Raw genomic sequence first — 17,165 nt, 5'->3', positions numbered from 1 at the left:
ACTTTATCCTCCTCCCCCAATGCATGTTCTCCCTGAAGGACCATTCCCCTAGCTCTAGCTCAGCTTCCCCTCCCTCTGGATTCTCCATCCCTGCCCAGCTCCTTTCCTCTCTCCCAGTAGAAAGCAAGCTCTCTGAGGGCAGACATTGTCTTGCCTCTGTAGCTCCAGCACCTAGGACAGGGACTGGCTCTTCCTAAATCCTTAATAAAAAAAGATGATCCTTTTATTGTCTTTTGTTCATCCCAAACAATCCTACCCAATCCTTCGGAAGATGTCTTCCCCATCTCTCTAAGACAATGGCGGGAGGTTTGCCAGGAAGGGCACAGCTGTCCTGGCACATGGGTGAAAACTTCTACCCCATGAAGTCAGCTATCCACTTGGACAGTGGAGAGCTCTACTTCAAGGTTGATCTGTGACCTTAACCATCACCTGTCACCTTTCGGCCTCGGCTTCCCATCCCTGGCATCCCAGGGCCTCCCAAATCTGGCCCCCATTCTTCCAAACCAGGCCGCCCCCTCCCCACTTTTCCTCTCTGATCTTTGTTCCAGCTGTTCCCTGCTAGGGAACTCTACCGAGTTCCTTTCTATTCAGAAGTCACCTCCCCAACAAATGTAACCTTCCGTGCAGCCAGAGTTTCCTTTATCTCTGTGTTCCCAGCATACAGCAGCACGAGATTGGTGTTTAATAAATGCTCATTGACTGATTGATCTACTTTGATCCTACAAGGAAATAGATTTCTGGCAAAATCACGAATGAAATCCAAGTCCTGATTCCAGGCACAGCAAGGATTTCCCCCCCATGGCAGTTTAGTACCATCCTCTCCATTTCACTGACAATAATAATAATCGCCACTTATATTTGTATGACACAAAGCTTTGAAAGTATTTTACGGACTTATATTATTCAATCTGCAATGAGGGAAACTGAGACCCAGTGAGATTAAGCCCAAGGTCATACAACCACTGAGTATGAGAATGGAAACAAGAGTCTCTTCCAGCTTCAATATCAATGATTTTTCAGCTAAATCGAGCTGTTGATTTATTTTCTCCTAAACCCTCTCCATTTTCTCCTTCCCAACCCCCCCTGCACAGTAAGGACATTCTGACGGACTTTTTCTAGGGAGGGGGCACGTCTGCAATCTCACGGGTATAGATTAGGCAGCTAGCACAGGGCAGCTGCTGGCTTTATGCCCAGACCTTGGGCCCGCCTGTCCAAGGCTGACCTTCCTTCCCGCCCCTTTTCTGTATCCAGAACTCCTGCTCTGAAAAAAAAAATAATAATAATAATTCATAAAATGAGGAAACACTAAATTCTAGTCAGAGGTTAGTGGGGGGAAAAAATGTAATTTTAACATTCCCATCCAAGATTGCCAACTTCCTGGAAAGTCCTCCTCGGGCTGAGGTCCTCGGGTTAAGAAGCCTTCTTAGTGTTCTCCCCAGACCCTAATCAAGGATCTATACAGAGCAGTAATAAATATGCTAGTAATGAACTGAACCAGCTACGCCCAGGGAAAGAACTCTGGGAGATGACTATGAACCATTACACAGAATTCCCAAGCCCTCTATTTTTGTCCGCCGGCATTTTTGATTTCCTTCACAGGCTAATTGTGCCCTATTTCAGAGTCCGACTCTTTTTATACAGCAAATTAACTGTATGGGCATGTATACACATATTGTATTTAACTTATACTTTAACATATTTAACATGGATTGGTCAACCTGCCATCTGGAGGAGGGGGAAAATTGGAACAAAAGGTTTGGCAATTGGCAATGCTGTAAAATTACCCATGTATATAACTTGTAAATAATAATAATTGTTATTATTATAAATAATAATTTATATAATTATAATTAAAATAGGAATAAAATAATAATAATATAATAAAAATATAATGTTTTCTATATAAAATATTTAAAAAATAAAATATAATAAAAATAATTTAAAAAAGGAAAAAAATTAAAAAATAAATATGCTGAACTGAAAGTGGCTAGAATCTGATAAATGATCTCTAAACATGGTACAGAATAACAGCAGGAGTGTGCGATGATCAACTGTGACAGATTTAGCTCTTGTCAGCGACACATTGATCCAAGACAATTTCAATAGACTTGGGATGGAAAATGCCATCCCCGGCCAGAGAAAGAACTATGGAGACTGAATGTCAACCGAAACATATTATTTTCACCTTTTTTTGTTTGCTTTTTCTTTCCCTCCATTTTTTTCCTTTTGTTTTGATTTTTCTCGCACAACATGACAAATATGGAAACTTTTTAATCCCTTGGTTTTTTTCCCCTTTCGTTCTAATTTTTCTTACACAACATGACAAATATGGAAAATTTTTTAATAATAGCTTTTTACTTTCAAAATACATGCAAAGATGTTTTTTTAATTTTTAATAGCTTTTTAATAATTTTTAAAAAATAATTGCTTTTTACTTTCTAAATCCACGCAAAGACAGTTTTCGACATTCACCCTTGCAAAACCTCGTGTTCCAAATTTTTCTCCCTCCCTTCCCTAGACAGCAAGCAATCCAGTTTTTGTTAACCGTGTTCTAGACATATGAAATAAGATTAAGAAAACTGCCCATTTTTAATGTATCTGATTGTTTGCTGTCTTGGGGAGAGGGAAGGCAAAAGAGGGAGGAAGGGAGAAATAATGTGGAATTCAAAAGCTTAAAAAAATGAATGTGGAAAACTGTCTTTATATTAAGTGGGAAAATGCTACTGAGGAAAAAAATGATCTCTGAAGAAAAGGAAGGAAACTTTTCTTATCTTAGGAAAGCTACTCTGTCCCACTTCCAGGGGAGGGAGCAGTGACCCAGCTCAGGGAGGCTGGAAATGGGGTGGGTCCTGGAGAGGGGATGGGGAAGTTGTGTTTTGAAGGTGGAGCCAGAAAGGAGGAAAAGTTCCATTTGTAGGCAGCAGGTGACAAAACAATTAGGCAACCGGAAGTGAACCTCCCTTCACCTTCCACCGGCTTGTAAAGAGCAGCCTCTAGGATTACTGAGTGGATCAGTGAATGAGCATTTATTAAGTGCCTACTATGTGCGGGGGCTAAAGGCAGGTCCTGCTGGAAGGAGCTCAGAGACCCTCTAATCCAGCCTTTCTACTTTACGAAAAAGGAAACTGAGACCCCCGTGCTCTGTCCTCCTCCTCCCCCCGGCTTGCTGTGCCCCCCAGTCCTGGAAAGCTTCTGCTACCGCCGGGCCTAGACTCGGGTGCCCACAACTCCACAACTCGGGGCCCCGTCTCCAGCCTGCTTCCCGCCCCCACAAACATAACGGGCCGTCCTCCCCGGCAGAAGGACTGCAGCATCCGTGCTCCCTGCGGGACAGGCTCGGTGCCCGGCCTTCCCCAGCCTGTGCCAGGCGGAGTGGAGCAGAGCCTGCCCCCTCCTACACAAGGCGGTGCCAAGGAACCTTTCCCAGGCCTCTGGCAGCTGGCCCCGGGCCCAGCCCTCCAAGGCCGCAGCCCGGGCACTGCCACTGCTCTTCTACAGAGGACGGCTGAGAACACAAATGCACCAAAGCTACTTTTTTGGGTAAAAACGGAGATCTCAACTGTAAATTCTGCTGGTGCCGCACGATTTTTGCAGGAATTAGGGGGTGCCAGATCGCACGGGGGTTTCCAGCTATGGGGTTCACCCAGAATCCCGGAAACCCAATGTCAAACTCCACCTTAAAAACGTCCAGGCCGTATGACCCTGAACTGGTAATTTCACCGCTGTCTACCTCAGTTTCCCCCACTGTAAAATGGGGCCGACCCACCCCCTTCCCAGAGGTGCTGGATAACTGCTCAGTTCCTTGCTTCCCCAAATGTTGGTGGCCAGGCCTGGGTAGATGCAGTTGGGTGAGGTGATCTTTAATAAATGAGCGTTAGGGCCGGCTGACATTTGTACGCTCTCACGACACATTATGACGTGGCCGTTAGGCGCCTGACTGGGTCGGGAGGACTCCCGAGCTGTAGACCCCCCGGCCAAGCACCTAAGCCCACCCAAGCCTGGTTTTTGCCGGTAAAAGGAAGAGCTCGGACTCCAAAGGCGTCCTCGGCCCCGGCATCAGGAGTCCTGGGTGCGAGTCTGAGGTCATGATGCTACAGAGCATTCCCTCCTTCAAACCTCACTTATAATCTGCAAAATGGGAGACCTTCCCCACCTCCTAGTAAGCCTTCAAGCACCTCGGAAATGAAGGGTGAGGCTCGAGGTCATGTGACCAGTGTGTGTGTGGGGGGCATCTCTGGTGTCTGGCGGATACAGCTGGACTCTGGGAGCCAGAAGCCCAGAGCCGTACCAATGCCCAGACCGACCTCCCAGGCCGGCGGCTGGGGCTCCCGGGGTGGCCCGGCCCAGACCGATGCGGAAAGAACCCAGGTCCGGTGTGCAGCTGTGCTGGGCAGAACCTCCCCGGCCTGACCTCAGGGACATTCTGATACAGAAACAGGCCAGAAAGGGGCCTGAGACAACGCCTGCCAGCAGGGCTTTGGGGGACACTTTCTGGGTGCTAATGGGGTCCCCGGGCATGCTGTGAGCCAACTATTGTTAGTGCTCTGCTCGGGCCTGATACCAGCATGCTTCCTGCCACTTTACACATGCTGGGAAGAGGCTCCAACCTCATCAGCTACAGGGGTACTAAGCATGCGGACAAGGCCCAGGTCACCCCGCCAAGGTGGAACGACCCCCGACAGGGCAGACCGAACCGCAGGACCTGAGGAGGTGGGCAACAAGGTCTGGGGCCCGGGTTCAGAACCATGGCTGCTGACCAGGATGATCCCAAGAAGCAAGTGGCTCACTACCCCCAGGCCCCAGGCAATCATCTCCCACGTGCCGGCTCTTCTGGGTGCCTGCTGACCTCTGGAGGGCCCCGGCTGCCGATGCCCTGGCACTGCCCACCCCAGCACGTGGGGTCCTGGAGGTGTTAGGCTCAGAGGGTTAGAGCCTTGGAGAGTGGGACCCAAGTGAAGATTTCCCTTGGGCTGAGTGCGGAAGGTCCCGGGAGGCAGGGCCAGGGAAGGGGATCATGGGGGTGCTCTTCTGAGACAGTGACTGAAAATAAATCTCACTCCAAGAGGAAGCTATCTTCCTGGGATTTATTTAAATGTTCGATCCCAGCAAGGAAGGCCTGCTGGTCTGGATCAAAAGGCCAGAACATGACGAGGTGGAGAGCGTGTTCTGTCCCTGAGACGTCAGCATCCACAGGAATTCTGGATAAAAGTGGCGAAAGACGGGGCACCCTCAGGGTCTCTGGCCCATCTTCTTTAGGGTTCGATTGAGCTGGAGGAGAGAAGCCAAGGTTAGAGGCGCCTGCATGCTCCCACGGAGCCCCCAGGCCCGCCCTCCAGGCCAGGGAGGGGAGCCACCCTCCAGTGCCCGTGAGCACTCCCAGAGCTGTCCAAGTGGGCTGTGCCGGCCCCCCACAGGCCTCTCACCTCCTCAAATTTATGGATCTGTCGGATGAAGAAGTCTCCATAGCGGCGGGCTACCTTGGTATCGGCGATGTGGATCATGTCCTGGGGGGCAGTGAGAGAGGTGTGGGGCAGGGTAGAGCCGGGGCCCAGCCTCCTGGGTCTCGGCCCTAGGGGCCCTGGCTCTGTCCCCAGCCCAGCAGCCGGGGCCAGCGTGACCTCCCTGAGCCACTGAGGGCCTCCCACGGCCAGGGCTCAGTGATCCAGTTCATTCTGCAACAAGCCTTGCGTTCTCGGGACATTGGCAAAATAGGGGCTGAGGAAGAGGCCCCCCAAGCTTCAGGCCCGTTTGCAGAACCAGAGACCGAAGGAGCCTCCCCTAGATCATCCAGCCTTAGACAGGAAAAGAGTAGGACGGTTTCCCTCCTCCATACTGGGCACCTTTTTCCACACTCCAGACCCTGAGGGGATGCCTCTCTCCCCCTCCCCATTCTAGTCCACCTCTGGGTTGGTTACTTCCTGGAACAGACATTCCCCCCCCATCTCCCCCGAGGGGCCCTCCAGGAGTTGCTGCTCAAAGCGGGGCAGAGAGCAGTAGGGGTCCCTGGATGAGCTCCTCCATTGCATGAGCTGCCTCCAACAGCACTTGGGGACCACCCCCAGGAAAAGCTCTAGGAGCCGGCACATCCAGAGCCACCCCGGGCCCTACCTTGTCGATGTAGAAGTCCACCTCCGAGGCCGACTGGAACTCCCCATCCAGAGCCGAGATGCCGCTGGTCCAAACCAGGTTCTTCATCTTGTGCTTGAAGACCAAGAGCTGGATGCGGAACTCCTGCTCGGTGAGGTCCAGGAAGCCGGCCAGCTTGGCCACGGGCATGGTGGTGTAGAGCTTCAGGAAGCTGCGGATGGTGGAGAGCTGGGCCTGCTGTTGCACCTCGTCTGCGAACACTTTGAGCTGCTGCAGGAAGGGCTCCTTGTGGTAGTTGGGGTGCACGTTGTCGTAGTTGGGCACCACGGGGGACAGGAACTTGGGGCAGGAGTAGCTGAAAAGCTCCTCATACACCTGGGGGTCCCCCTTCTGCATGCGCAGCATCTTGTCGCCGTACTTCTCCCGCAGCTGCAGGTGGATGCTCTCGTCGATGCGCATGGGGTACATGGTCAGGGCGATGGCCAGCAGGGCGTGCATCTGCTCATTCTGCTTGTTGATCTGGGGACGGGGGAGGCGAGAGAAGCTTCAGTAAGGCTCCAGGAGCAGACCCACCCTCCGGGGGACGCAGAAGGGCCGCCCCTGCTCACCATCTCGTACTTGTACGTCGTCCTCTGGAACATGCTCTTGGTCCTCTGGATGTAGAGCAGGATGTTGGCAAAGACACGGATGGCATCCTGGTATCGCCGCATCATCAAATAGGCAAAGCCCACGTAGTAATAGGTGGTGACCTGGCACTCGGGCACCCGGGAATACATGCTCTGGGAAGGGACCGGGCAGCGTGAGTGACTGTGGCCTGCAGGCTCCGTGCCCCCCCTCCCTCCGAGCATGGTTCCCTGCCAGGCTGAGAGGGGCGGGAGCTCCCAGGCTATACAAGCCCTGCCTGGTGCTCAGGCCAACCTGATGGGGCAACTGGCCCGAATCAGGGGCCTGGGTCCCCACTAGCCCGGAGGCCGAATGGCTTCCGCCATTCACACCTGCCTACGCACCTGCGCTATGGGGACAGCGAGGCTTTTGCTCACTTACTTCAGAGTTGGGAGAAGCAAAGGAGAGCCTGAACTCTCCATAAACTGCCCAACAATCACCACCAACTGCTTCTACACTATGTTAAATTCTGGTTGGGAAAATGAGTATTTCCTCACTGAGACCCTGGGAAGAAGGTATGGGAGGTCCCCAAAATCTTAATGCTTAATAATGATTTTTTTAAAGTAGTTGATAAATTCACTAACAGAAAAACTATTAAAGCTTAAAAGAACACCGAGACTTTCTCAAAGAATAAAAGGGGGACAAATTCAGCAAGGCCCAGGAGGCCACAGAGGGTGCTCCCTCGCTATTCTTCACCCGCTGCTCTCTACCCAGAGGCCTCCCGGCCCCTTCCTCTAGCCCAGGGCCACCCCCCACTCTGGGGAGGGGTTACCTTCTTGTTGAGCTCGATGTTCTCGAGCACCTTGATGGCCTGGTAGTAATCCCCCAAGAGGGAGTGCAGCCGGAGCAGCCCCACCAAGCTGAAGTAGCCGAGCATCTTGTAGAGAGAGTGCCGGCCATACTCCCCAGCCACACTCTCGGGGTCACCTGGCAGGGGAGAGACTCGCATTTAGCACCTCTGTACCAGGCTTGGGAGCCAAAGGTCTAGAGAGACTCAATGACCTCCTTACAGTAGCTGAGCTAGGAATCACACCCCAACAGCTGCATGTCAGTGCAGGCCGCCCCACACTAAACCACGGTCAAGTGAACCCAAGGGACCCTTGAACCCAAGGGACAGTGACCAGTCATTTCCCTCTGCCCAAATGTCACTCAGGCAGCAATTCGTCTTCTAATTGGGCAATTTAGTTGCAGTGCATGAGGACAGGGTCTTGGAGGGGCAAAGTAAGGTAGGCCCCTGAGGAGCATCAAACCTGCTCCCTCTACCCCCCAGAATCCAATTAAAGTGTAATTAGGAAACGTCTGACAAAGCAAATGTTACATGGCCTGGCAGGGCCTGAATGAGTCTTCTGACACCATGGGATTAGCAGCAAAGACACAAGGCTAGGGGCTGAGAGTCCCGGACTGTCCCGGAGCCAGGCCCCCAAAAGCCAACATATCCTGAGACACAGGAAGAGTGACTCCCCCTGAGCAGCCTCCTCCCACCTCCACACCTGCAGTGCATCAGCCAGACCCATTTTGGGTACCTGCCTCCCCTCTGGCTCAGGAAAGAGGCCCGGGGGTGCATTCTGCAAGGAGAGACTCTTAGCAGGCACAGCAGCCCCGAGGACAGCCCAGGAAGCCTGAGTGTCAGGCCTGGCTCGCACACAGAGGATGGGGGACCCCACAAGCCTCTGTCCCCATGTCCATCCAGAAGCACCACGACTATGGGATGTGAGGAGCTCAGAGGCTCCTGAGGACGGGCCTCCCCTTACCTCCGCTCGTATAGACTTCTAGCTGTCGGTTGATGTTGGATTTGTCTACTAGGGAATGAAGCACGTTCAGGACACTGTGGACGTTCCAGATCTTGGGGTTGGAACGAAGAAAGTCGATCTCCTCTTCTGACTTCTTGGCTGTCTTGCATCGGTATTGGCTGAAAGACTGAAACTACAGGAGAGGGAAAAACAAGAGCACAAGTCACTGGAGAGGCTCCGAGGAACACGACTGACCCACCATGTGAAGGGTCTGTGCTTTTTGCAGAGCAGCTCGAAAGGCATCTGTGGCCTTCCGGGCCTCCTCCATTACCTGCTGCCACGATTTCCTACCCAAGGCCTCTTTCCCAGAGAGCTAACCTACATTCATCTCCATAAACTTAAAAAAATGGATTTTTGAATCAAGAAAAAGCGAGAGCTCACTACTGAATATTTTACAAGTGTCCAACAAGGAGGCATTTTGGTCAAGTTTCTTAAACTCATGGAACACATGGATGCCATGAAAAAGCACCAGAATCAAACCATCAAAGGTACATCAGCAAGCTTGTGTCTGTCACCAGAGGAGCTTCACATTGTCTGTCCTGGACAGATAAAGGAGATGAAGCTCTCTAAGAGAAAGTTGCTAGATAAATCCAAGCCCACGGTTCTAAGAAGGATAAATGTGGCTGATCCTCTTAAATCCCATAGACCAATTAGTCAATTGAATTTGCAACCAGGATGACATCTGGAAAAAAGAGCATGCGTGCCAGCCAAAGGGAAACGGGCAAAGAAAGTGGCAACTGGGACCAACAGCCTCCAAGGACATGGAGCAAGATGCCCCTCCGAGACCCTGTCCTCACACACTGTCTGTTTCCTTCTGGATGAAGTGGATAACTTTAAATTGTCCAATCAGAAGACGCATTTAGAACAGAGGAAAATGACTGGTCCCTGTCTGTGCTTCAAGGGTCCCTTGGGTTCACTTGGGACGGTCCCTTGACCATGGTTCAGTGTGGGGCGGCCTGCACTGACAACCAGCTGTTGGGATGTTAATTCCTAGCTCAGCTATTGTAAAGAGGTCATCTAGTCTCTCTAGGCTGGTTCTCTTCTCTTTAAAATGGAAAAAAATAAAATAAATAAAGAGGTTGTACTAGAAAATCGGTCTTGAAGGTCCTACTCAGTGGCTTTAAATCCTAAGAGTAAATGTTGGTCATATTGTCCCACAGGTCTACACTCCAGCTCCCTGGAGGACAAGGGGTGAGGAACAGATGGGATGTGGGATCTCCTGGGAGAAAGCCTGATTTGTGCTCCAGCTCTCCCTGCCCTGAGCATCAGTTTCCCATGTGTCTGAGGCAGACCCTCACAGCTTCTAATTCTGAGGGCCTCTGCCTGGGCTCACTGCGATCAATCTCAAAAGGCTCACAACTGTGTCCATCTTCCTTACCCCCCCAAACAGGACCTCATCAATCACGTCACAAGCTGGAAATCCCAGCCAACTGGAGCCCCAGCCTCTTTGTTGATTAACTGCACAACTCTGGGGAACCTTGGTGAGCCTCAGCTGGAAAACCAGGACAAGGTCTCCAATTCTCCCCAAGATGCCATGAGGTTCAAAAGAGATCACCATGGAGGTAAGACATCCATGTGACACTTGGTCATCCCCCATAGCTGCCTTCCCCCCCCGGACTGCTGGGGAAGCGCCAACTAGTCATTTCAGACTGCTCCTCCACCTCCCAGTTACACTCAGCAGAAGGGCGCAGATGATGCTCCTCATGACCCGACTTCCCCGAGGGGACACTGAGAGGCGCAGAGCCCAGGGTGGAGCGGGGGCGGCCTCCACGGGCAGGATACCTGGTAGATGAATTCATCGATGATATCCCACAGCCACTGGTTGGGCAGTTCGAGGGGGGCAGGCCCGTCAGCATCTGTGAGGGAGGGAGATCAGGCACTGACTTCCTGCACTCAAGGCTAGGGGGCTAGCACAGTACATAACCAATCATCCCATAAACACCAGCCCCCACCCCCTCCCGACCCCTACCACATGTAAGGACTTGAAAAAAAAAGCTGGAGCCCCCCCTGCCACTCTCCCAGAGTCCTCTAGGAGGCCCAAGACTCACTGAGAATGTAGTTGAAGAGGTTGCAGTAGTTGTAGTAGGATTCAAATCTCTGTTCCAAGGAAGGCCCACCCTGGAAAAGTAACACGAGGATTCCAAACTTAATTTCTCCTTTCGACCCCATAATTCACGGCCACAATACATCGCCAAGGTGGCGTGTAAGGGATTCATGGGAGAAAAAGCTCATGACTAGCACCCAGTCCAGAGTGAGAAGGCCCTTCATCTCACCAGGGAGGAAGGAGGACACCATTGGCAGAGTCCAAAACGAGCAAATCAGCAAAGGTAGGAAATGGGGATGAGGACGGCCGAACCCAAGGTCCAGGGGACTTCGGAGAGAATTCTGCCAATAATCAGATGGCAGCAGCCATCGCCCCTTCCCTGCCCTGACCGGGCCGGCTATCACTTCTGATCTGGGTCAGAAAACACCAGCTAGCTCTCAGGCTTAAATAGGCCACAGCAAGAGCCAAGACCAAGGGGAAGGGAGAGCCGTGGCTGCTGCCACAGAAACCAAAGTGGTTTGTGGCAGGACTCATGGGGACAGGAAGCGGCCCAAGGCAGATACTCACACTGACTTTGGCATAGATGTGTCTGTAATAAAGCTCCTTGTAGAGAATCAGGAAGACTGCGTCTAGGAGAGATGGCAAAGGCCAGTGAGTTCTCGAGGGCCTGGGGGCAGGGCTTCTCCTCGCCAGGCCCTCTCTCTGAGCAAGCACATCCAAGGAGGCAGCAATTCCTCCTGCCCCCCTTCCCCCATGTCTTTTCTCCCTCCTCAGAGTACCCGAGAGGGTGACCCAGCTCCCTCAAAGAGAGTGAAACATCTGCTGAATCTGGATCCTGGGTCTTTCCCAAAGTGATCTGATTCACACAGAAGGCTAACAGCCCAAACTGGCCAATGACTGAAGCCAGGAAATGTGAGACCTGGCAGGCTGAAGCCCCTTTGACAACCTCAATTTCAGGAGAAAGGCTCCAAGGAAGCAGCATCCTCTACTCTTTTAATGCTCCTGTACAAAGGAGGATGAGCCTCTCTGGAAGCACACCTTTCCCTCTGAACTACGATCTCCTAAGTCCTTCCTAGTTGGTCCCATGGCTGTCATTTATCTTCAACTGCCTGAGGTTTTCCTTCGAACAGGGAATCGAGTGCCAATCTCTGCTAATTTAATTCCAGATCACTTTCTGACTAAGAAAACCATTGGCTAGTATTTTTAGATTCCAGAGTAGCTCTTATTATGTGTTTGGGAAGCAATTCACATCTTGCCCTGATTTTGTACTTGATATCTTTTGACATACAAACTTCCTTCCTTTCCATTAACCTGCTCTTATCTATGAAACAGAAATCTTTATTTTAGCAGTAAATTCCAGTAGTCTTTAGAGATCATTTTTAGAAACCTTGAATCCATGCTCTGAGCACAAATAATACAGGGCTCTACATTTTTATTTTTATTTTTTGCTTAGGCATTTGGGGTTAAGTGACTTGCCCAGAGTCATAGTCAGAAAGTGTTAAGTGTCTGAGGTGGGATTTGAACTCAGGTCCTCCTGACTTCAGGGCTGGTACTGTATCCTGCACCACCTGCCCAGAGCACTTCTTAAAATGTCTGTGGTGGCAGGAGCATCTAGCAAGGAATCCTTGGATATTTCTTTACCAAACTGCTAACCATGAGGACACTGACAGGCTGGAAAGATGATATCTTCCAGTTCCCTCTGGTGTGCAACAGGTAAAATTTACCTAGGAAAACATCCCACAAGGAGAAATTCTCTAATCAATAGAGAAAATTGCCGTAACCCTTAGAAAATCCCAGAGACAAAGGTTGGTTCTCTTTGGCTACTTCCATCTCACCCCCTCCCCAAGATTCTCTTTCAGGATAAAAAGGAAAAAGGCCCCAAGTAGCACTCTTACCATTGCCAACTTGTGGGGCGATGGCCTCTGCTTCTGGCCAGGGGGTATTCTTGAAGAATCTTTCAGTCAGCTTGGTCCAGCTAAAGAAGAAGAGAAAACGAAGGAGGAGAGAGGGAGAAAAAGAGAAAAGGGGTAGGGGAGAGGGAGAGGGGGGGAAGACAGACAGACAAGAGAGAGAGAGAGAAAGAGAGATTGAGAGATTGAGAGAGAGAGAGAGAGAGAGAGAGAGAGAGAGAGAAGGGGAGGGGAGGGAGGGAGAGAGGAAGAGAGAGTGAGAGCAAGAGCAAGAGAGAGAATGAATTGTCAGGTAAGAAATCTTGAACCATGGAAGAGAAAGTCTGCACCTTATGTTTTTAGCCAAAATCTGTCAAAGACTATTTGTTAATGCCCAAGTATTCCTTTTTAGGGAAATTCAAGTGGGCAGTTTCATATAGTTTAATGATACCATCTCTGCCCCAGATGCGTCCACTTGCATTTGCACAAAACAAGACAAAACTCCCAATAAAGACTAGCACCAAGCTTGTTTCAGGGTTCTTCATTTATTTAAAACAAAGGATGACTCCCTAGTTTAGGCACCATGGGAGAAATCTGCCTAAAATCATCCAGGTGGGTCTCAGATGAGCAGCCCCAGCTCCTAAGAGATTGGTCCAAAGACATCCCTGCGCCAGATGTGGCCTCCACCCCAAGCTTAGTTCTAGGTAACAGGAATCCCCAGGGAACTTGAGTGAAAAAGCGACCAGGTCTTTTAAGAATGAACAGTCAAGGGTCTCAAGTTAATACTTTGAAACCAAGAATTCCCAAGCAGGCCACCATCCATGTGGTTCCTTAAAAACTTCTCCAAAGGAAAATGGAGCTTGTGTGCCCTGTCTTTGGCTTGTTTATCACCTTCTCCCAGACAAGACTCTCACTGCTCCAGAGCTCTTTGAATCTCTTTACATGACCCCATCCGGGGCCAGACTCTCATCCCGTCCTACTGGGATTATTCTCAGTCTCCCAGTCTCTCCTATACGGTGCTGCTGTTCATATTCCTAACGGACAGATCCAGCCCAAAAGCACTCACTTCTTTCATCTCAGTGACTTCCTGGCTACTGAAGCCCTTCACAATCTGGCCTTGACCGATCTTCCAGCCTTAATGCATTTTCCTTCTCTCGAGTTTGCCCATCAGCCAATCTGGCCCCCCGCAGAACACCCCGTCTGTAGCTATTGGGCCTTAAGACTGCTGACTATCATACCACCCTCCTTCCCTCGAAGACCCAGCTCAAGTACTGTCTTCTGCATGATGCTATTTCCTATTCCCATAACCAGAGTCCTTTGTCCTTAATAACCCTGAACACAACTGTTCATTTATGTTATATTTATTTCTTCTTGTTCAGTTACCCCATTTGCGGTTTTCTTGGCAAAAATACTAAACTAGTTTGCCGTTTCCTTCTCCGGCTCATTTTTATAGGTGAGGAAACTGAGGCAAACAGGACTGGTGCCTTGCCCAGGCCACACATCTAAGTGTTTAAGTTCGGATTCGAACTCAGGAGTCTTCCAAAGCCCAGGCCCAGTGCTCCATCTGTTATGGCACCACCTACTGTCCATGCATCTATGTGTGAGATACCCAAATGTGTGTGTACAATGCATAGAACATGCAAGTGCGTGCACGCATGTGTGCTTGCACACCCACACAATTAGGGTCTCCCCATTACAATGTAAACTCTTTGCAAGAAGGGAATGTTTCACTTCTATGATTCTAATTTTGAGTGACTATCAGGGCCTGACACATAGTAGGCGCTTAATAAATGCTGGCTGATTCTCCTCCATAGCACCAGACACTTTCGTACTTATTAAGAATAACAGCTGATCTCTGACTAGAATTGAGAGCTACTTAGAGACCACCTGGCTGGACATTTTCCAAAGCTCCCAGTGGTCAGAGAGGCCACGCCACTCAAGCACTGCAGTTTAATACTGCAGCACACAGACTAAGCCAAATGGGACAGGAAAGACCAGGAAGCCATTGAACCATGGCAACCAACCTGCGCAGTTTGAGAAAGGAAGCAAATTCGTGGGTAACATGCCCCATCCAGATGTCTCCCAAGGATATAGGAAGGAAAGAGAAGACAGATACCCAAGCAGCCCAAGGGAGGGGCCCCTCATGACTGTCCATACCTGTTCTCATAGATGTCCTGGATCTCATAGACCTTTTGGTCGATGACATCACTAGACACACGGCTTGCCTGAAGCTCATAAACTTTCTGGTCAATGAGGTCGGAGACAGTTTTATGGAAATACTGGATAAAGTTCTTGATAACTTCGGGAATCACTTGGTAGGTCTGCTGCTCATATTGGCGTTCGTAGGCCAGGTCCTGCTTTGGGTCTCCTATAGGTTAGAGAGATGAAAAGATGGAAGAGAAGTCAGATCGCTTCTCACTCACCACTGAACAAAAGGATCGGAGACTTCCCAGCCTCCAGGGCAAAGCTGGTAAGCAAAGGCTTAGAGCGAACCCAAGTTATAGCAGTAACTGGCCCTTTTAAAACTAAAACTTTCACACAAACTCCACGCATCATTCTAAAACGCATGAAGAGCTTTAAAACTTCCGCCACCACGTAATACTGTGCATTATGAAGACTGATGTGGATCATCTCTCAACCGATCAAAAAGGATTTCTCGAAACATTTGGATGTTTGGCAGTGGAATCCCAAACCCAGAAGAGCTAAACCATCAATATCTCCGTGAGATGGCCAGCTCCTTGGGGACAACGATCCCGTTGACTGCCTCCTCTCGTCCCAAACCAGCACAGCCTTTTACGTGCAATGACCAACACTCGTTGGTGACTGTGGAATGAGCAGGTAGATCCTGGTTTCCTGGGCACTCTGAGACCATCTGAAGGCTGACACCCCCAAAGGCAGCTCTCCTCGCAGATGACTCTTGGTGGAAGCTGGTGTTGCTGGGTCAGGGCCTGGAGGCAAGCCCTGCAGAGGGACAGGAGGGCCCTTGCAGCATAGGCTGCTCACCTGTGTGCATGTCATAGTCGCCAGGATACGCGTAAGGATCATATGCAGCCTGAAAAAAAAAGAAAGGAGGACCACTCATTCATCCCCAATCCCAAGTCTTTCCTTCCCAACAACTTCCTCCACCTGATGGCAGAAGGAACCAGAAGCTAGGCGGAGGGATTGCCCGAGGTCTGGGCTACAAGATCATGCTCTTTTCATTGTGGGCAGTGGCTGGAGATAAGAGAACTGAGAAAGCCAGCTCTGGGCAGCCCTGCCCGGTCAGGGGAGGACGGAGGGGGAGCGGAAGGGAAGAATGGGACAGGGAGTTGAATGGGGAAAGGCCAGTGTAGTAAAGATGAAGGGGGGGTGGAAAGGAAAGGAGAGAGAAGGGTGGAGGAAAAGCCGCTAAGTAAAGAGGCCCCAGCTCAATGACTGACTGACTGACTGCCCAGCCCAGCGCCTGCCCCCTCCCCAGGAGGGCTCCTCCTGAACCGCATCTTGTGCACGGAGCCCTTCCCGGGCCGCTCCGCACCTTCCTTCTGAGATCGCCCCCCACTTGTCCCGTCCACAGCTTGCAAGTCGTCTCCCCCAGATGGCGAGCTCGCTGGGGGCAGGGGCTGCTTGGTACAACGCCTGGCACGTGCCCATCTCTCAGGGCAGAACTCCCGCGGGAAAGGGTGACGGCTGGCAAAAAGGCTAGTGTTGGAGGGGAAGGGGGGAGGAAGGAGAAGGATACGGGGGGGAGGAGAGATGGAGGGCTTGGGGAGGGGGAGAGGAAAAAGTGAGAGAGCAGGAAGAGAAAGGGGGGAGGAGGAGAAAATAGGAGGAAGGGTTAAAGGGGGAGGGGGAAATGAAAAGGGGGAGGAGGAGAGATGAGGAAGGGGAGAAGGGGGGGAGGGCAGGAAGCGAGAAAGATGGAAAAAACCGGGAAAGGAGAAGCGGGAGAGGCCCGTCGGGACCCCGCACCTCACCGCGCGCCCACCCCACTGGACCCCTCACCTCAACCCGGGGAGCAGGGCCCCCGTTACCTCGTTGTCATAATCCTCAGCCGGGTAGGACATGGCGGCGGATCAGAGTCGCGGCTCAGAGAAGGTACGAGCAATAGTGCGGCGAGCGCGGCCGCCCGAGCCTGCGCAGAGTTCCCGGAAGCTGAAGTGACGCAAGCATACTTCCGGGGGCTTCGAGCGATAGAGTCCACCATAATGAGAGTGGCGAAAGTGGCTCGTTTTTAAACGTCTTTCTGGTTTTTGACTGGTGAGGGCCTGAGAGATGGCGATACTGATTTATTAGTTTTTATATTAACAGGGGATAACAAGCAAGTGTTTATCCAACGTAAATCCCTTTTTTTAATCCAACGTTAAAAAAAAAAAAACAAAAACCCTGGCCCGCCACACCCAACGTGGAGGCTACTCCACGCCGATCACGTTCCAGCGTTAGTAAGACCGAGGAGCCTGGAAAGTGTGTTTAGGGATTTAAACTAAGCCTGCTTCTGTTGCGGGCGACCCAGACCCAAGTAATGCCTATATATTGAGCGAGTGGAAGCGCTTTAAGGCTGTTTTTATGCTCCTCGATGAGCAGAAGGGAGCTGAATTTCTGGCGTTGGTGGATATTGAGCTTGGAGCAGGCGATACACATGGACAGCCCGGGTGCAGGCGGCATTGGAGCGTTACGTCACGTCGGAGGGGCGGGGCAAAAACATTGATAACGTTT

General features: G+C 51.1%; 1 protein-coding gene across 2 annotated transcripts; it reads right to left on the bottom strand.

Moving 5' to 3' along the window:
* Nucleotides 1-5,070: 5,070 nt before the first annotated feature.
* On the bottom strand, nt 5,071-16,598 carry EIF3L (eukaryotic translation initiation factor 3 subunit L). Of its 2 annotated transcripts, XM_051961928.1 has the most exons (13): nt 16,484-16,598; nt 15,477-15,525; nt 14,631-14,841; nt 12,480-12,559; nt 11,152-11,213; nt 10,589-10,658; nt 10,323-10,396; nt 8,502-8,673; nt 7,523-7,677; nt 6,696-6,866; nt 6,109-6,606; nt 5,424-5,504; nt 5,071-5,268 (listed from the first exon to the last, which is right to left on the bottom strand). In XM_051961928.1, the coding sequence occupies exons 1-13, from the start codon at nt 16,514-16,516 to the stop codon at nt 5,230-5,232; spliced, it is 1,695 nt and encodes a 564-aa protein (XP_051817888.1). In that variant the 5' UTR covers nt 16,517-16,598; the 3' UTR covers nt 5,071-5,229. The 2 variants fall into 2 exon arrangements, with proteins under 2 accessions (XP_051817888.1, XP_051817889.1); XM_051961929.1 differs by lacking the exons at nt 12,480-12,559; nt 15,477-15,525; nt 16,484-16,598 and having other exon boundaries at nt 14,631-14,709.
* Between the last annotated feature and the right edge of the window lie 567 nt (nt 16,599-17,165).

The sequence above is a fragment of the Antechinus flavipes genome, chromosome 5, assembly GCF_016432865.1.
Source record: "Antechinus flavipes isolate AdamAnt ecotype Samford, QLD, Australia chromosome 5, AdamAnt_v2, whole genome shotgun sequence".
Taxonomy (NCBI): domain Eukaryota; kingdom Metazoa; phylum Chordata; class Mammalia; order Dasyuromorphia; family Dasyuridae; genus Antechinus; species Antechinus flavipes.
The sequence above is the reverse complement of the archived record's forward strand: the minus strand, read 5'-3'. Positions and strand labels throughout refer to the sequence as shown.

What these genes read in the sequence shown, in the direction of transcription:
- EIF3L (XM_051961928.1), bottom strand. Translation starts at nt 16,516, where the DNA reads ATGTCCTACCCGGCTGAGGATTATGACAACGAG. An exon ending in CCTCTTCAACTACATTCTCA is followed by an intron (nt 10,397 to 10,588) that starts GTGAGTCTTGGG and finishes CCTCCCTCACAG; the next exon opens with ATGCTGACGGGCCTGCCCCC. An exon ending in TCGATGAATTCATCTACCAG is followed by an intron (nt 8,674 to 10,322) that starts GTATCCTGCCCG and finishes CCTCTCCTGTAG; the next exon opens with TTTCAGTCTTTCAGCCAATA.